The 19,812-nt window shown below is 39.1% G+C and overlaps 1 protein-coding gene across 2 annotated transcripts in view; it reads right to left on the bottom strand.

Moving 5' to 3' along the window:
• usp34 (ubiquitin specific peptidase 34) overlaps positions 1–18,172 on the bottom strand; it is a 58,568-nt gene extending 40,396 nt beyond the window's left edge. For both annotated transcript variants that reach the window (XM_040004154.1, XM_040004155.1), the window contains exons 1-4: positions 17,819–18,172; positions 7,392–7,482; positions 3,259–3,814; positions 2,768–2,818 (exon numbers count right to left, since the gene is read on the bottom strand). In XM_040004154.1, coding sequence (XP_039860088.1) covers positions 2,768–2,818; positions 3,259–3,814; positions 7,392–7,482; positions 17,819–17,861 — 741 coding nt within the window. In that variant the 5' untranslated portion in view covers positions 17,862–18,172. The remainder of the gene's footprint in view (positions 1–2,767; positions 2,819–3,258; positions 3,815–7,391; positions 7,483–17,818) is intronic.
• Positions 18,173–19,812: the final 1,640 nt, after the last annotated feature.

Genomic DNA, 19,812 nt, shown 5'->3' with positions numbered 1-19,812 from the left:
CTCTCCTCCCCCAAGCTTAATAAAAACGTTATCATAGTGGCAAGGTGAACAAAGATAATCCAGGGACACATTACTTCTCTCTGGGGAACTGTAACATCATCTACAGGAATTCACAGCACAAGTTCCCAGAACAGCTTTAGTTTCATGTTGACAGTACAGAGCTAACACATGAGCTCATTTACAATGTTTACAACCCTTACAATGCTCATTTCAGAAAACAATGAGCTTCAACAGGACCCATGACCAATAAAACCCTGTTACCATGCATTTTATGAAGCTTAGAAATTCTCTTAATAATGTAAGCACATGTACGAAAAAACACAAAGAGAGCAGGAAACTGGGACAACACTTAGCTAAACAAAAATGTAAACCCCCCCAAGGACTACCAAAACAGTGACGTGACCACTGTAAGTCATCTGGTAGGAAACGGAAAGAAGGTAAGGACCAGGGTTACATGGTTAACAGTAACTGTACTTTAAAACTCAGTGTGTGGGGACTGTAAACCAATCAAAGATGGCATTCTCTCAGAGACAAAGGTAAGCCTAGCCCTAACCTTACCTATGTAACATCTACATATCAGAGTAATTGTATTTATATGGTCACTCAGTTAGCAGCATCTTATCTACAAACCATTCTGGGCACTCTAAGGGACAGATGAGACAGCTGTTTTCAACATGTGATGGTCATGATATTTACTTCACAGTAGGATATAAATATCATCTTGAGATGTTACTGGTATACATACATCTCTTCCTACTGTTATCTATGCAGCGATGAGAAATCTGATCTGCTGCTGCCAATTTTCCAAATTACATTTAGAATAGTCACGTGAGCTGACCCTCTGAAATCTGCTTTTGGAGGAAGTAGAATAACACTTAAGCAATTTTCTTCCAGGTCCCACACATTAGACTGGACACCTTTCATTATTCTTTTTCTGTTTAAAAAAAAAAACAAAAAAACAAAATCATAATAATGCCCCAGTGCTATAATTCAACCACATCAATCAAAATGCAAGCGCGAGTGAAACAAAAGTCCACCACAATCGACAAGAAAAGATGTGACAATAAAACGTGACTCACTTCACCAGACTCGTGACACTGTCACGGCATATACATGTTGTTCCCTAGGGGTGGGTTTTGATGATCAATTTATCGATTAAAATCGATTCTGGCTTGGATAATGTGATATCGATTGATTAAAATCCTGAATCGATTTTTTAAATATAAATTTATTTTGCCAGAATCTCAGGTTAAACCTCCCAAAATTTCAACAACCACCAAACAGCTAAAACAGTAAATGAGAGCAGGAACACGGACTCTGCACAAAGACGTAAACACAAAGCTCGGACCAGCCGACGCATCAGAATCAGTGAGATGTCGCCTTTCTCACCCGACGGCACGGACACGGTCGGGGCTGAAAGCCGACAGCTCGCTGATTCTGATGTTTCGGCGGCTCCGCGCTTTGTGTTTACGCCCTTTTTGCGCTGATTCTAAAGCTGTTAGTTTGATCTCTCTCCAAACAATATTGACCGAACCAGCAGCAAAAGAAGATCCAAACTACGCTTCACATAAACATCGTCATGAATTCCCTCTGACTTTTGCTGCCACCTTGATAAGATATTAAAAAAAAAAAAAAAAAAAAAAAAAAAAAAAAAAAAAAAAAAAAAAAATAATCACACTTCATGCACAGCTCTCTCTCTCTCTCTCTCTCTCTCTGTACTTCAAAAACAGTTTCCCATCTAAAAATCTGTTTTCTGCATTATTCGCTTGCTTGTTCCACACAAGTCTACCGTTATTTACAGCGCTGTCGGCCGATGTTTTTTTTTTTCCTTTTACTTACTTCCGAAAACAAAGCCTCATTTCTGCTGTTCAATAGGCTTCTGAACAAATTTAAACTTTTTAAAATTATGCAAAATTTCAAAACGCTCAGCTGTGTCTCTAATAAAATCTCTGCAACTTTGCTCTGCTTCACTTCAGCAGCATCAGCTAATGTTCATATGTTGATTAATGGTTTTCTTTCGCTTTTGATCTACTGCAGAATATTTTTATAAAATCCCAGGCCAGGAAAATCACCTTCACATTTTCTGTGTTTTATCCTCAGCTACTTTGACACAAAGGCATCTGCTGTGATGCTCACACCTTTGATAAAGTCTCGCAAGTGTCAGCTTTCTTTTTATAGATATAAAAATATGGAAATGTACTGATGCATGATCTGAATTATAATATTTCTGACTGTCTGAGGCAAAATTTCCACGATTCAAATCGAATCATGGATCGAATCGATTCGGGACCTTGTGAATCGGAATCGAATCGATTCCAGAAATCAGTGACGATACCCAGCCCTATTGTTCCTGTCTTACAGCTATTCCCAACCCAAGGCCTACATCTACCATCACCCCTGCCGCCCTCCCTCTAATGCCCTGGATGCACCACAGCTGTCAGGTTTGGAAGTAGAAGGTGTGAATGCAGCTCTAATCAAAGAGTTTCAGGATGGAACAAATGACAGAGGCAAAACTGCCACAAGAACAAGACAGCATGAGAAAACTAAGTACAATTTAACCATTTTGAGGATAACAGCTGTCAGAACAGCTTGTAAGTCTGATCATTTCCCCCCTGTGGGAGGATCCAGTTAATTAACAGGAAACAACTTGTTTAAACTAACTAAACTAACTTTAACTAATTAAAAAAAAAAAAAAAAAAAAAAAAAAAAAAAAAACAACTATGAAAACGTTTGGTTCAGTGCAATAAGGATAAAGTGTATTTCTTACATTCATGTCACAGAAGGAGCCGAGGATGTTGCTTTCATGAGCCGATATGTCCTGAAATTTAAAAAAAAAAGTGTAAGACCAAAATGAGTTTTAACCTGAAAATGTAGAAGATCAGTAAATACAAGTTTCTTAATCACAGCCCACATTTGTCACAATCAAAGCATTTTTTAAGGTGCTTAAGGAGAAGAATGTGTTTTGCACTGCCATCAGAGAAAAGACAATGCATCTGTGTTCACATCATATAATCTCACATAATCTAGGAAGAAGAAGAAAAAAAACTGGGCAAAACACAGCCTTATGAGCAAAACCATGTAAACTGCATAAATAGATATGGTATGACTGAACGGCCACATTTAATGTGGTGATAAAGCCAGGAGGTATTTGCTAAATGTGTCAGCCAATAACTAAACATAGTCTACAGTAGAGAAAGAGGAAACCTTGACCACTGTGGGTGTGGTGATGTGTCAGGTGTGTTATCCAAGACTCCTCACCTCTATGGTGGGATGTGTGTTGTGTTTGTAAGCTGTGTAGAGGGGGAACTGGATCTGGAAGATCTTGGCTGCACATAGCAACAGTTTCTCCCTCTCCTCCGTGCTCCAGGAGTTGAAGGGATCTTGACTGTCCTGGTTACTTTCAATGCCACATGCCACATCGTCCCCACTCCTGGATTCAATGCTGGCATCCCCAGATCCAAGAACATCTACTTGAGATTCAGCAGACTGGTTCTGGCCCTGATCCTGGGGCTTGTTCTGGTTTAGGTCTGGCGTATCAGTATCCTCTTCAGCAGAGTCTCTTTCCACATTCACAGGCTCGTCTTCACCAGGTGAGTGTGGCTGGGGGAGAGTGACAGGTGCGGTCTCACCTCCACTCCATTCAGACCCCGCCCCCTCTGCCCCAGATACGCCTCTTTTGTGAGTGTGGTCCTCAACGCTGAAGAGTCTCTCTCTCAGGCTGCTGATCTGAGCAATGACCAGATTGATGAGGGCGTAGACTAGCTGGTTAAAAACCTCCAAATGCTTGTACTCCTTGAAGCAGCAGAGACATTGCCTGGATACAAAAAAGAAAAAAAAAAAAAAAAAGCACACATACAAAAAAAGAAGCAATAAACACAAAGGAATCAGAAGCTTAAAGAGTGCTCAGAGGATTGAAATACCTTGTAGTATATTAAAAATGAACAACAAGTTTAAAAGTGTGAGGCCTTTTGTTACATTCCTCATGTTATTTTGTAATACCACTGTTTTTCTGCTATTGTATAAGAGAGGTGAAGGGTGATAGTAAAGAAGAAAAACAATTTAACCAAAATATTTTATGTATTTGTTAATCTCTATTTATCTCTGTGTCATTTTGGCAATTTTGTAATCATTTATGGATGCGCTAGATTTTCTTCAGTCGCTGGCTGTCACAGTGTAAGTATGAAAGGGGAGGAGGAGCAGAGCATACCGTGCTCATAACTCATAGCACCAAACACTTCCAACTAAATGCCTTAATTCATTTAAAACCAAAGATGGGCAGAGGACTCCCAATTACAAAACAGTTATCCTACTGGAAACAAAACAATGCTCTGGTAGACACCATCAGTAGCAAAAAAGAAAACTCTTTATTATGAGGACTCATAAAAGTGAGCAAGAAAAAAAAAAAAAAAAAAAAAAAGCAGTGGGAATGAAGAAAAAATACCAACCAAAAAAGGGGAAGGGAAAAAAAAAAAAAAAAAAAAAAAAAAAAAAAAAGTAGTATGCTATGGAGCCTGACCAGTGACATAAACAAATAACCATAAATCATTAAAAAATACAATACAATAAAATAAAATAAAATATAAATAAATATATAAATAAATAAATAAATAAATGAATGAATGAATGAATGAAAGAAAAATGTTGGGTGCAAGAAAAAAAGCCACTGTTGAAAGAAACCAAGTCTATAAAATCCCAATAAAATAAATTTAAGTTTGTGGTTCAACATGACAAACTGTGGAGAAGTTCCAGGGTTATGAATACTTTTTTTTTTGTATGTCCTGTCCAGCACTGTAGCAATGAGAATCTCTGAATCTCTTATTCTCTGAAGACTAGGGCTGCCACAAACGATTATTCTGATAGTCGACTAGTCACCGATTATTTTTACGATTAGTCGACTAATCAGATCATCATCCATTGGACGTAAAACGTACAGCTTATTGCACCAGCAGCATCTGCTCTTATATAACCATCATTAGCTTACAGCTTTAAGTGTTTAAGGTATGTGCTAACTAACAATAAAGACAAGATGACAATTTATTAAATTTTAATGACATTTGCAGATTGTTTTGGTGAAGTTTAATAAACTCAGCCGTCTGCTCCTTGCTATCTAAAATATAACAGGACACCGGAGTATAGTCTCGAGCATCTCACACTTCTGATAATCAGTTGTCTGCTTGACGTTTATTCAGCTGTGTTTTTTTAATTTATTTATTTATATATCTATCTATCTATCTATCTATCTATCTATCAGGGGTGCAGCGATATTCGTATCGATATTGAACCGTTCGATACAGTGCTTTCGGTTCGGTACGCATATGTATCGAACAATACAACATTTGTAATTTATTTTATCAACTTTCCTTCTGACGATGCTGTCTGTGTCGAGCGCAGATCCACTGAGCGCTCAACACAGACAGCATAGTCAGAAGGAAGAGCGCAGGGCAAGCTAGCGAGACAGAAGTTAAGCTCTACTTGCAACATGGACCTCCCCCACTCTCATTCAGATCTGGCGTTTGGAATTATTTTGGTTTTCATGTGACGTATGACCCTGAAGGTAAGCGAGTCATGGACTAAAGTAAAACAGTATGTTGGATGTGCCACGCAATGCTCAATTACATGGGTGGGAGCTAGCGTGTTAGCGCAGTTAGCTCGTTAACGTGTTGGCCGTCTAGCCCCATGCACGGGGCGATCAGGGGTAGCTCATTAACGGAGATTTGCCGTGTTGTGGCGTTAAGGTCATTTTAACGAGGTTAACCTGAAAGCACTAGTGGGAACACAACGAATATGACTGCACATTTACGCCGACATCATCCTAGTGCAAAGACAAAAACAACAAGCATGCTACTAACTTTAGCCGAGCCATTTAGACAGCTGTTAGCACATGATTCTCCTTATGCTGCTGAGAATATAGCCCAGAAGAAGCGGATAGTATAGCTTTTATTTTGGAAAGAGCCATTTCTCTGTAATAAACTCTCTTTTCCAAAGATGAGTGATTCCTCAATCAGATACAGGGCTTGCAATATCGCTAGCCCGACGTCCTGGAGCTAGCGATTTTTTCAGTCGGGCTACCAAAATCTATCTCTTCCCTGCCCGTCGGGCTATTGTAGGAAAAATATATGTCAATGCTTTTGCATTCTTTCAGAAATGTAGCTGGGTAATTATGTCATTGGCATCGGTGAGCCACTGTCAATATGTGACATATTGAAATCGCGTTTGAATTTGCGCTTGTTTTTTTGCTTTCACTTTGCAATCGTGCGAACTGTGTATAGAGAGCGACAGCACTGATCTGTGAGTGATGATAATTTGTGCACCAATTCCTCTGACATCGTCTTATTAATCGTTAGCTTACTATGCAAACATGACAAGTGAAATCTCCCGCAGCAAGCTTAAACATGTGAGAGGTTGATCGCGCAGAGAATCGCTGAGCTTATGTGAGTGAGCGTGTAAAAGCATTTCAGTTCTGCTGAGCCAAATAAGACAGGTCAGGGTGAAGAAGTGACAGCCAAAGAAAAGCTTACCACAAAACGGAGAAGTTATGACAAATCAGACTATAAGGCAAAAAGAAAGTGCAGCTTTATGGTTTCATGGACAAAAGAATTTCTGTGGCTGCAATATGATGAGCTAAATAACCAGGGCTGCACATAAGTGGTCCGCAGGTGCGCATTCGCTGTCAAAATAAAAAACACGCACAAGGGTTAGGGTTAAATTTAAAAACTGTACTTTTGAGTTAAAATATATATTTATAATTTTAATAAATGACAAATTAAAAAGGCATGAACATTTTATTTTGTATCGAAAAAAATATCGAACCGTGACACCAAAGTATCGAACCGAACCGTGAATTTTGTGTATCGTTGCACCCCTAATAAATAAATAAATATGTATATATATATATATGTATATATATATATATATATATATATATATATATATATATATATATATATCTCTATCTATCTATCTATCTCCAAACAGCTTCTCAAATAAAAACGTTAGTATTTAAACAGTAGTAAAAATTACTTTATCACTGGCATGGAGCTGCAGCCTCTCCTCTCTGACGCACACACACACTTATTTAAAAGCCTTGTTTGTTAATTGTTTACAGTAATAAAGCATAAATCTACAAATACGGTACCAATGGGCCGAAAGGTCTGACCCACAGTGTAAGAAAAATACTACGCTGAACACCATCAAGAACAATTCAGCAGCTAGTGAAGGGATTCAATTTCAGATATTTCAATCTTACCAAAAAGAAAAGAAAAAAAAAAAAAAAACACACACACACACACACACACACACACACACACACACACACACACACACACACACACACGAAAAGCAGAAGCATGATGACTGATTTTCTGAAGCCTACATATGCAGGCAGCACTGACCTCTGAGTCCAGGAGCTGATGTAGCCCAGCACTCGGAGAGCATGTTCCTTCTTCAGCTGAAAGCTTCCTTCACTGCTGTCTGCATCTGATACTGAGGAGAAACAGTACAGAATACTTATCAGAGAACAGCTAGACAATTCCCTTCGATTTACTACAATCAGAATCCAACCAATGTAGGATTCGTAAGGACGATACCAAGAGCAATATCCAGCGATTAAAAAAAAAGAAAAAAGAAAAAATATGCAAGATATCAGCTGACATTTTATTTTTCCTTTCAGACACACAAAGCATATGTCAAACATTAGTTATTGAAGTTACTTATGAGTCATTAATATGATATGACAAAATGTAAAACTTAGCACCAAGTCTTCAACATCACAAATGTTATGTGCCAATGTATGAACACACTGTTGATGGATGCTACCATAATATTTTTGCTGACTTGATAAAACACCTACAGAGCACAAAAAGATCATAGTGAAGTTTCCCCACACTGACTTTGTTGGTCTTCTTAAGTCGCCTGTGCAAGTCTTTGTGTGTGTGTGTGTGTGTGTGTGTGTGTGTGTGTGTGTGTGTGTGTGTGTGTGTGTGTGTGTGTATATATATATCTAATATGGTAAATGTGGATAAATTCAAGGGCAATATTTAAACAGTAGATCAAGACCCCCAAGTTTCCATCTGCCTTGTTTATGTCTTTTCTTTCTATTCTAAAATGTAAAACAATTCAAAAAATTAAAAGAGGAGGAGAACATCAGAATACCACCTTTATCATTTATTACCACTGAGTATTGATATTAGCTTAAAAAGGATTCTATCAGATTTGGAGTCCAGATTGAAACATGTTAAACACTGGCACCATACTTGGACTGTGTCTAAAGTTTCTGTCCTTGTATTCAGTTCCACCCAGCTCAGGGGATTCAAGTGCCTTCTGCTGAATTGCTGACCTCCTTTGGCAGCCAAAACAGACAAAAAGTGTCAACAATAAGAGTTTAATAACCCATCTCAGCAGGACTCCTCAATCAACCTGAAATGAATGTCCTCAGCTCTGTATGTGAACAGAAACTCCTCAGAGGCTTCAGGAACAAGATCGAGCCCGCATTATTTCGAGATGGGATGAGGGATGTCATTTTGCTGCTTTCAGCTCAGCATGGATATAGATATAAAGCAGGAGAACACCTGCACTGTGTGATCACACTCCTCAGCTCAGCAGTGACTAACATTCAGTCACACTGGAAGCATTTTAACACGAATGTTCCAGGTGTGACACTATAACACATGCATTTCAACTAAAATGTATTTTTGAAAGGAAACAGAGGTTAAATGCAAGTGATGGTGGGGGTCAACACAAGATGTGAAGTACTTAGACTGTTCAAAAGAAGAAGTCTGGTGAAGTCTGTACATAGTGTTGAACATGCATTTCACAACCAGCTCAAAGCTCCAAGCATGATTTCTTCTCTTATCATCTTGGACTACGACTCTGTTAGGTATCCAGGCTGGAACCGTGGAGATTATTCATGATGAGAATCTCCCACTCCACTACTTGAGATCTGGTGACCATTTGAGTACAGTGAACTCCTTGTGATAAAGGGATAAACATGGTTGGCAACTAGAGCAGGGCGATATGACCAAAAATATTTATCATGATATACATTTGAAAATTTTGCATTAAAGTTATATAAAAATGTAACAGTGCAAATTCTTGCTGACAGTTTAACCAAAAGGCATTTCCAGTGGAAACTGGCCGACATATCCTCAGCGTAACCATGTATAACATCCACAAAACTTAAAAAGAGCTTATACACACACACAATAGGGTAATATTATGTTGAAGCGCAGTACGTATCACTCTGCGAGGCTCCGCCTACAATAGCCGTAATGCTCCGACAATCCATCAAGCGGTGCAGCTTCGTAGCTCAGCAAAGCCGTACTAAAACATTTGACAGATTTTCGAGCGCCGTGCACATAAAATCGTTTCGAGGTCAGTAAACACAACCAGAATTCATACATAAGGAACACAGGATTATAAGGGGCTCTGTCGACTTTCAGAAAAATCAAAGGATTGATTTTAAGTGCGCCGTATTTTCCAAACAATATGGTAATAACGACGGCCCGCTAGCATGCTCTACCAAAAATAGTGCTTTGTTGTGTATCTGACGGACGAAAGCTAAACCAGTTCCACACCACTGAAGTTGCAGCATTTTTACAAACCAGTTCTGGTTCATCCGTTTCATTTAACGATCCACTTTCGCTCTTCTCATTCTGCGTCGCCGCCACGTGCGTATGTAAACATAGGCACTGCGCATGCGCGTTTTACCTATATTCTATCGCGATATTTCATTTTCCTATCAATGCCCAAAATTACACCGGTATTACCGTGAACGGTATGATATGGCCCAGCCCTATTGGCAACAATACTCAGCTAGGCTGTGACATTAAGGCTACGTTCACACTGCAGATCTAAATGCTCGATTCCGATTTTTTGATCGAATCCGATTTTTTTTGTCTGCTTGTTCACACTACAAATAAAATGTGACAGCCAACGCGCTCTAGTGTGAACCCTCAAAGCGCCCACATGCGCAAAAGAAGACGTCACACACAACGCGCTCTGTTTAGACCCAGACCGAACAGTATTGTTTGACTGATGGCCTTAATATAAAGACTTGTTTCGGACTTTACGTTTCCCAATTTTGCTTTAAGTTCTAAAGTTATTTTGTTATTTACATATGGCCTAATAACTACTATACTACTTCTATCCTTATAGCTGTTTTAGAGAGGAGCGGTGCGTCTACACTGGATAGCCAGGAAGCGTCCACCATGTCTTCTCCTGCGCTGATAATTGCCGTCTGTCTTGTGTCAGTGACGTAAAAGACGGACTTAATGCGACATGGCCATTCAAACAGCAGTCGCTGTATGTATCGGATTCAGTACCACATACGAAAGTGACCCAGGTCGGATTTGAAAATATCGGATTTGTGCCGTTCACACTGTGATACCATGAACGGATATAGGTAAAAAAAAGTCAGATTTGATGCGCTTTCGCCTGCAGTGTGAACGTAGCCTTAAACAATGCTCACTTCATACAAAAATGATCACCGACGTCATTACAGTCACTGGATATTCTCTTTTTCAGGCCACTCTCAGAGAACTCAGCCCAATCTATGTGGTGCCAACAATCATGCCAAATTTAATAATATAGTGAATAAAATATTGTGTTAACAATAAAACCTTTACCTTTGTGCCTCGGTATATGTAGCTGATATTTTCAAAGATAAGTGTTTCAAGTTAAAGTTAAAATAAATTGGGTATATTCAGTCTTGATATTGGCAGGATGTCCCCCACTGTATCTCTTTATCTCTCTTCTTGTGCAGTTCTTCTGTTCTGTGTGTTACACAACACAACTAGCAAATACTGTGATAACGTTACATTAATCTTGTGCAGCATCACCATATCTCCACCCTATGACTCTTGGTATTTACAGTCCTGTCAGCGCACAGCCTTCATTGGTAGTCACATCAATCTCTGGTTTTGAGGTTGATTATCACTGGCCTGGGTCTGAATGCCTCTTTAGTCAATCTACTCACCACTCAAAATGTAGAAGTGAAACTTATAAAGTTTGTTAACAATAACCATGGAGAAGCTAACCCTGGCCATCAGCGACATACCAATACAGCATCCCAACAATGATAAAGATGCTTTGGTAACCTAGCAACAATAAAAGACAGATGCTCTTTTTTTTTGAAAAACTGCTCTCTGTGGTCACAGACCCTTTGCTTGTCTATTAGAAATTAATCAATACTGCCATACACAGGAATAAACCATGTAACTATGACTTTAGCAGTACAGCCCAATCCTAGATTAGAGTATATGACTGTGAGTTAAGAATTTGTGTGGTTCAGAATTTGGGTGTAAACATTTGCTTTCCATTTTACAGAGAGGTAGAGATAAACAAAAGCAATACTGGTGGCTTCTTAAAATCACGCACACTGTAAGTGCTGCATTATCCTACGGCCCTACAAGGCGGTAGGACAAACTACGAGCACACTTCCTTCTGCATCTTCAACGTGAATAAGACAATTTTGTTGAGTTTCCTACCTACTTTCTTGAACCATTTTGTTCATTACTACTATTACTACTTAGAGCTTTCATCTAAAAGGCAAAGTGTCCAAAAAAATTATTTTTTTAAGAAACCACACAGATTAGTTGTGTAAAGAAACATCAGTTAAATAAAGATCAGTGCAGTAAAGAGTTTGTTTCTCTCTCACACATACACATTGATGCAAATCTGAGGTCAAAGGTCACCCACAGTCACAGCACATGGATCTGCCCGTCTAGCTGACAGAGCTGTCACAGCTGACAGCACCCTGCTGGCGAACCATCCATCTCACCCCTACATAATGTTCACACTAGTGTGTCACACTACTGTGTATCAGTTGGGTTGTAAAATCTCCTTCCCCCCTCTCCATTCCCTATAATAAGCCAAAAAAAAGTTCAGCAGTTGCCATGGTGAAGTGGTGAAAGGCCAGCATCAGCAGTAATCTGTTTAAACCATGTGGAAGTATATGGCGTATCAGCACACAGCAAATATTAACCTTCATTTGACTTCAATACAAGAATAAAATGTGAGACTTCTTAAAAGAAGTTAAATCCACAAAACCCTTTGTTAGCCAAGTAAAACAGGCTCAATACTTTAACTATACGTTTACATGCATAGCCACCCTTGAAAAGGCCCGTTTTAATCCAGAACTGTGATGTATTACAGTAGCGTTGTGGTTTAGGTGCAGAGAGCCAGGTACTTTATCTACACTGCAGCTTTAGTCTGCACAAAATCACCAGCTAATTGTATTCACACACAGCTGGAGTTTAAAACTATGAGCCACTGCCAACATTAACATAACATTAGCTTACTGATCTTAGCTGAACAGCACAAGGTTCTATACTAAATTACAAAGCTAAAAGCTACAATACAGTGAATTATAGAAATGGGATCAACTGCAGCAGGCAAAAACCTACATGTACTAAATGTCCATGGAACATAGCAGAGTGATGAGATTTTAAGGTAATTATAAGAAGATTGTGAAAGCTGATGTTTGTTTGTTTTTTTAATATTCCCGAGATTAATCAAACTTCTTCTTATGATAAGGTTATGGTTTCAATTCTTAATATCGCTCCTTTCACTAGTATTGAACCTTAAGAGATGTGTGAACATCTAACTTCTTTGTTTACGAAATTGCACAAATGAGAGCTGGGCGATAGAACGATAACGATATGTACTGCGAAATAACTTTTTCTCGATAGAAAAGTTAAACTATTGCGATAGGCCTCATCTCTCCTGTCCTCAAAAAAGAACAGCCAATCCAAATGAAGTAGCGCAGAGCCGAACCAATCACAGCCGCAGCGTCACGTCACGTGACTTGTTACGTACAGCACAAGTGCCAAGCCGCACATGTGTATTTGTTTGGGAAGCTGCCAGCCGCCGTGCCGCCCGGGTAATGGAGGAAATGAGTGCGCCGACTAGAGAAAAATCAACCGAGCGTGACCGAAGGTTACTGAAGAGAAAACCGATGATGGTTCCAATGCCGGAGAGATTGTCGAACGGAAGAGCCATAGAAGTTCCGTAGTGTGAAGGTATTTCGGCTATTTCAAGTCTGACAAAAAACAGAGTAGCGTTCACTGTAAATTGTGCCGAAAGCAAGTCTGGAAATACAATAAACTGGTGCAGCTCAATCTCTGACTGGAAGCGCTAATTCGTCATTCGGCTTTTGTCAGACTAAAGTAACTGTTAAAACTGTTTGAAAAGCTCAGCTATACAACAAGGAGAGATTGAGAATTTCCTTTTAGTTCTCAGATTATTTGATATTGACAAAAGTTAGTCAGTTTTGTCTGTGCTTCTGTAAAACAAACTAAGATTTATTTTTAGAATTAATATTTTGTTTCTAAGTGGAATTGAAAATTTAGTCTGTTTCGTTTGTTCTATTTTGAAACTTAAACGCTTTAGCGGCTGCCTTTTGTGTAGTTTGCAATATTTGCCTTTATTTATCTGAAAAAGTCTCATGTTCCTTAAGCACATCTACCCTGTTGAACTTATTATGGGAAATAAATATTTAAATCAAAACAAGCTGCCGATTATTTCACATTTTACTTGTGAGCAACGGCACATTTAAATCTTACAAATATAGTTATTTGGCTTATATCGTGATAGATATCGTTATTGCCTGAAATGAAAAAAAACACATTGTGATATGAAAAAAGTCTTATATCGCCCAGCTCTAGCACAAATTAGAGCCAATATGTTCCTCCTCTGCTTTGACTCTTCATAAAGTGTGAGCTGCTCTGCTGCTTTTAGCAGTCTGAGCCTGTTTCTCTCATTGGTAAAGAAAATTATAACTTAGCTTAAGCCAGCTTCTTGTCCCAGTCTCACTGATGTAGTCTGCTTTTTAAAAGCTCTGGGAAACTACTGGACCAAATATTAAAACTATTATTAACACCAGTCTCACTTCTGGAATTGTGCCTGCTTACTTTAAACAAGCTGTGATGCAACCTCTCATTATACAAAACAAATATGGATCCTTCTGTTGTCTCTAGTTTTAGGCCTTAGTGTTTTTTCTGGCTCTTAAATCAGAATAATACTGATATGTTCTTACCTTCTATTTATTGTTTTATTAATTAAACCGTGTGGTGTTTTCTGCCTTATATAGCACTCTGTAAAACTATTGTGTTAAAAAATTTACCTTTAAATAAAATTGGATTGAATAAACTGGAAGTGAAGGGAGATGCAGAAATTGTAGTGACTCCAATCATTTGTCATATCTGTATTTTTACAGTAACATTTTTAAGACAATAGTGCATTTCCAGCTTTTGGGGAATGGTCTGGGTTTAGCCCTTTCCTGTTTCAACATAACAATGTCCCCAAAGGCAAGCCCACAAAGAGCAGTTTTTCTCACTTTGCTGTATAAGAGCGTATAGTTCGACCCCAGCAAGCACCTCTGGGATCGAATGAAAATGCAACCTTTGACTAGTATCTGTTCTTTAACTCACACATTAAGGAAATATCTAGTATTGCATTGTGTTCTTTCATTTGTGCAATATTGCTAAAATTACAAACATCCTAAAAAACTAATCCATGTGACTTCTTCACATTAACAGGCTGTTCTAAAGCCCCCAGAATACTGACAGGGTCTAGAAACAGATTACATAATACCTTCTCTTCACTAACTCCCTATTTAATCCACAATTGAATTTGAAATCCATAAAAACACATAAAGTCATAAATGATGATGAACCATCATATCTTTAAGATGTCTTGGTATCATATGATCCAAATGGAGCATGTTGCTCCCAGACTGCAGGCTTACATGTAATTCTCACATTTTCCGAAAGTTAGAAAAATAAAAATGCACCTAGTTGTTGCCCTGATTTTTGAGGCTGCTAAGACACAGACACAAAGTAAATTTTGGTATCACTGTTGTCATTTTCAAAAGTCTATTTATACTTCTCTAGACTAAACCACAATTCTGAAGTTTTCACACTAAAAACGCAAGATCTCTGTTTTAGGGGTCCTAGTGTGGCCAATAGACATATACACTGCTGAAACCTAACAATTATATGAGTAAACCATTTGTGGATTTTAGTGCCTCATTTAACAGCAAAATAAACAACATGTGCTTTGGTTCCTCAATATGTAAGTATATGACTTCTTTACCAGACGCCCACAGCAACTTTGAAAACACCTCTTTAACCACCGTCCTGAACACACAAAACTCAGGTTATGTTCCCAGTTCAAAACTGTTCAACCTCTACTCATCAATGCAAATTTGCAATTTGGTCTGATCACTGACAATGAAACACCTTACAGGTTTCAAATGGCACGTTTGGCAGACTGCTGTGAGAAGAGCAGCCTGGTCCTTAAAACTTATAAAACCAATGAACTGATCGAAGACTGGGAATAGGAACAGGAAGTATAGCCCACCTGCCCCTTCACATATGTGGCAAAGTAGTAGAGACTGAAGTTCCTTGGATTTAACTTGCCCAAACCCTTGACTTGGACATTCAAAACCCAAAGCCTGGTCAAAAAAAGTCCAAAGACTATTTTTCCTAAAATATCTGAAACAAGCACAGCTCTCTGAAAAACTTCGGCTAGCATTCAATAGAACCACGACTGACAGCATCCTTACAAACTGGATCACGCTGTGATACAGAGTCTGCACAGCTGCCAAGCTGAAGCCTCTACACAGTGTAATGAAGACTGCAAAGCATGTGATGGGGTTGGAACTCCCAAAGCTAGAACACATTTACATCAACCATCTGTGGAAGAAGGCTGAAAGCATCATGTCAGTCACTTCACACACCCTCTATTTGATCTTTTGCCACCAGGTAAACGATGCAGATCAATAATATCCCATACAAACAAACTGAGGAACAGCTTTTTCCTGACCAGCTGTGGCCTTCGCCAACCCCCAATACACTACAATAACCTGCACTGCCAAGAACTTTAAGGACTCATATATATATATCTATATATATCTATCTATATATATCTATATCTATATATCTATATATCTATATATATCTATATATCTATATATACACATATACACACACACACACTAGGTGCGGTGACTCCCAAGCTAGGCGAGTGGCTCCAGTAGATCCCGGGAACAACATCGGAGATCTCTGTCCAGAAGAGCGCAGTCCTGGGAACAGCTAAGATACTGCGCAGGACCCTCAAGCTCCCAGGCCTCTGGTAGAGGACCCGAGCTTGAAGGATATACCGCCCGCAGGGGCGTGCTGGGTGTTTTCATTCATTTATTTATTTATTTATTTATTTATTTATTTATTTATATATATATATCTGGAGTAATAATCTATTATTATTCTTCATTTATTATTGTTCTTTCCAATAGGATAGGCTCTCTTTTGCGGGATGCCAGTCTATATTGAATTTACTTGCATAACCACAATAAAGTTTACTCTGTTCTATTCTATGAATGCAGTTAAAGGTCTGCCTGTGCATTTGTACTGTAGTATATTTCTAAAAGTCTCCCTAAAAGGAGTTTTTCCTGGCTGTTATTCGGCTGTTATGACAGCATTCAATTGTCACTCATGTCTGTAGTGTTTTCACTTTGAGTAATACACTGCACAGCTAAACCCTAAATATTTGGAAACACACGCCGTAAAGTCTTCTTCTTTGAGAGATGACAACTTGTCAAAAGGAAGTTATCTACATTATCTTCTGTTCCATTTTAAATATGATGTAGCACGCCACGCCGCAGTCAGTCTGTAAAAGGAGCTGTCTCCAGAGCCTCCAGCAGGAGCTTTCAATTCACAGACAAGTTTATGGAACAAGGGAAAACCGCTAACAGTCCGTCTATCAATTTATGTAAAGACTTTGAAAAATGATCGACTTTGTGTTAAAAATCGTTTTCCGATGAGTTTCGGACACCCGTAAAGTCCAGCAAGGCCCGGTTAGCAAGCCTAGATTAACGGCTAAGTTTTTAGCAATAAAAGCAACCTTGTATTTATGTTTGCTTTGCTTAAGCTGACGTTAGCCGTGAGGGTGACATGGAGTTCCGTGGCAAGACAAGAATGACCAACAAAACAAAGAAGTTAAGCTAGTGTGCTAAAAACATTAGTAGAGAACAAATAAGCAAGCTACCGAGGATTAACGACGCGCTATATGCCAAAATATGCGCCTCGATGCAGCCGTTAATTTGGGGGGGGGGGGGAGGCTAGCTTAGTTGCGGCTAGCTTAGACTAACATTTTATAGACTTGGCCAAAACACACATAAGAAATACACATGTTCCTCTTCGTGTCAGCACTATTAACCATGGGCGTGTTGTGGAGAAGCAGGCCCATTTAGAACTGTGAATGTGGCCGTCTGCAAAACAATGGGTGGCAGCGGAGAGGACAGCTAGCAGACTGACCTGACAAACACATCAAACAAAGTCAGCCTGCTCGCTAGCTGCACTAGCTAACTTCCAAACCCGAGCAACGCGCTTTTTAACAATATCGACATCTTTCAAAATATCTCATGTACTCCCTGTCCAACAGATTTGAAGTATTTTAACACAAGGCTGTAATGTCATGCAGAAATCCGACTGAATTAATTAGATATTTGAAGCTAGAGTTTTGTGAGCAGTGTTTGACGGGCCCAAAACTGACTGCCAATGTGAAAGAGAAAATGGCATTTGTATTTATACCAAAGCAACGCTGTCTCACATGAAAATACTACTGCAAAATAAGCTGCTGAAATGTCATTGTTTCCAGTGTCTTATGGCTGGATGCAAAGGACAGCTAACCAAGAAAGCACACAAAGTTGCATTTAGTTAGCCACCAAGCTAACATGCTTCCATCAAGCTTCAGTGGACAGCGATGCTAACACCAAGCAGCTAGTTCAGCTTTACGTAAATGACACGATTTGTTTACTTACTTTCATTTAAAACCTCCACCAGCTCGGCGCAGTTTTCACACATTGTTCATGAAGAGGCAAACTAAGTACACCAACTCAAACCATTGCACTGGAAACAGTTTTTGGCTGGCAGTTAGTTGTTTTGAGGATAAAAGGGCCCACTGGAAGGAGTAATTGGTGAAGGTTATTCCACTAAATAAAACCAGGAGGAACAGTGAAGTGCAAAACGGGATTTGCATCCAAACGAATTTGATGTACACCAAAAATAAAGAGGCACTGTAAGGAAGAGATCGAGTCAGTCTCCAATCTGTGCGATACTTGAGAGCGCAGGCAGAGCAGCCATGTTGGAAAAGGAGGGGGGGCGACACAGCATGGAGACCGTTCGGGACTTTACGTCCTCTCTCCACCGCCAGTTCGTTTTTCTTCGGCTGTCTCGCGATAACTTTCAAATGAGGTAATATTCACAACCTCTAATCACAATCTCAAGGGCAAATGGAGTGAAAACAGCATGTTTCCACAAAATATGAATAGTTGGCCCCTCTTTTTAGACAAACACGCTTTGTGTTTCTATATTGTTATAATTTAGGGAAAATATTTATTAAAATGTTAAGATAAGATAAGATAAGACTTTATTGATCCCACAACGGGGAAATTTTTGTGTCACCTCAGCTCAAGTACAAGTTACTCTGTTTAAAAATTCAAATACCTTTTAATTCATTAGTTAGTTCATAGTAGGTTTGGTTACTTTAGTTGAATTGAATTATTAATGTATTCAGTTCAAAGAGCAGAACATCACACCGTTCGAGCAGTGTCTGCATGTGCTCTGTGCATTTATTCTACTACATTTGTGCATACTACTGTATACGTATTGTCTGATATTACAGGTTTTTCTGCACTGACATTTAAATGTATGTTTATGAAATCACCTTAAAAACCTGGGCAACCCTCTTTATCCTTGTTTTTGACAGAAAAGCATGTTTATTGTTGTTTTCTTTGTAATGACATTAAATGGATCCGAAATATTATAAATGATTAATGTAATCATTAATCATCAATCATTCATGACTTGTAATGGAATATATATGTATACACAGGTTTACAAAGAACCATTTTCATGATGTATGGTCTCGAGACAGTGGTACCAACAAAAAGACAGGAGGCCGAGTTGGAGGTGGTCGAGTTGTGTGGCTGTGGCTACAATGTAGCTTGTCATCCCCAGTGTGTGAATGTGTGTGTGAATGGGTGGATGACTGGATGTGTAAAGTGCTTTGGGGTCCTTAGGGACTAGTAAAGCACTATACAAATACAGGCCATTTACCATTTACCATCCGACTAGGCAAGGCTGAAATGGTTTCAGCATGTGCAGAACTGGGATAGTGGATATTTTGGGGAAAAGATAGTAAATACAGAGCTGTCAGATAGGTGGAAAAGGGGAGGGAGGACCTCACATGTCTTTGCTGGGTTGGTGTGACAGAAGAGGATTATAGGGATAAGCTGAGATGGAAGGAGATTTTAGTTGGTCTCAGCTGTGTCCACCCCAAAAGGAAGCAGCTGGAAAAAGGAAGGCGATAATCTTGCTAACCCAAACCTTGATACTTTTGCAGCACAACTTTTATAGCAGAACCTATTATGCTCATCTCCAGCAATATATTTGTATGTGTGACCCTACTATAGTAGCTTTGCATTGATTCACAGCTAAAAAAAATAATCCTTATTTATATTGTACTGGGCCTTGGGGCAGCTGTTTTAACTTCCTTCCACCTCCGTTTAATCCAACTTTCTTCTGATTGGTTGACAATCCAAACACCTGCTACAGCCAGAGATGTACATTTTAGATGAACATATAAGGATTTCCCCCTGTATACAAATCCAAAAGTAGAAGAAAAAACAACCTGAAACAGAGAACTTGTTTTTTAAAAAAAGATCTTGGGTGAGCAAGGCCATGTGGCCGGAATGCAGTAGGCCTGGGTTTGAGTCTGACCCGTGGCCCTTTAATACATGTCTCCACCCTCTCT

This window comes from Simochromis diagramma, unplaced genomic scaffold (genome assembly GCF_900408965.1).
Source record: "Simochromis diagramma unplaced genomic scaffold, fSimDia1.1 OVJJ01000565.1, whole genome shotgun sequence".
Classification (NCBI taxonomy): domain Eukaryota; kingdom Metazoa; phylum Chordata; class Actinopteri; order Cichliformes; family Cichlidae; genus Simochromis; species Simochromis diagramma.
The sequence above is the reverse complement of the archived record's forward strand: the minus strand, read 5'-3'. Positions and strand labels throughout refer to the sequence as shown.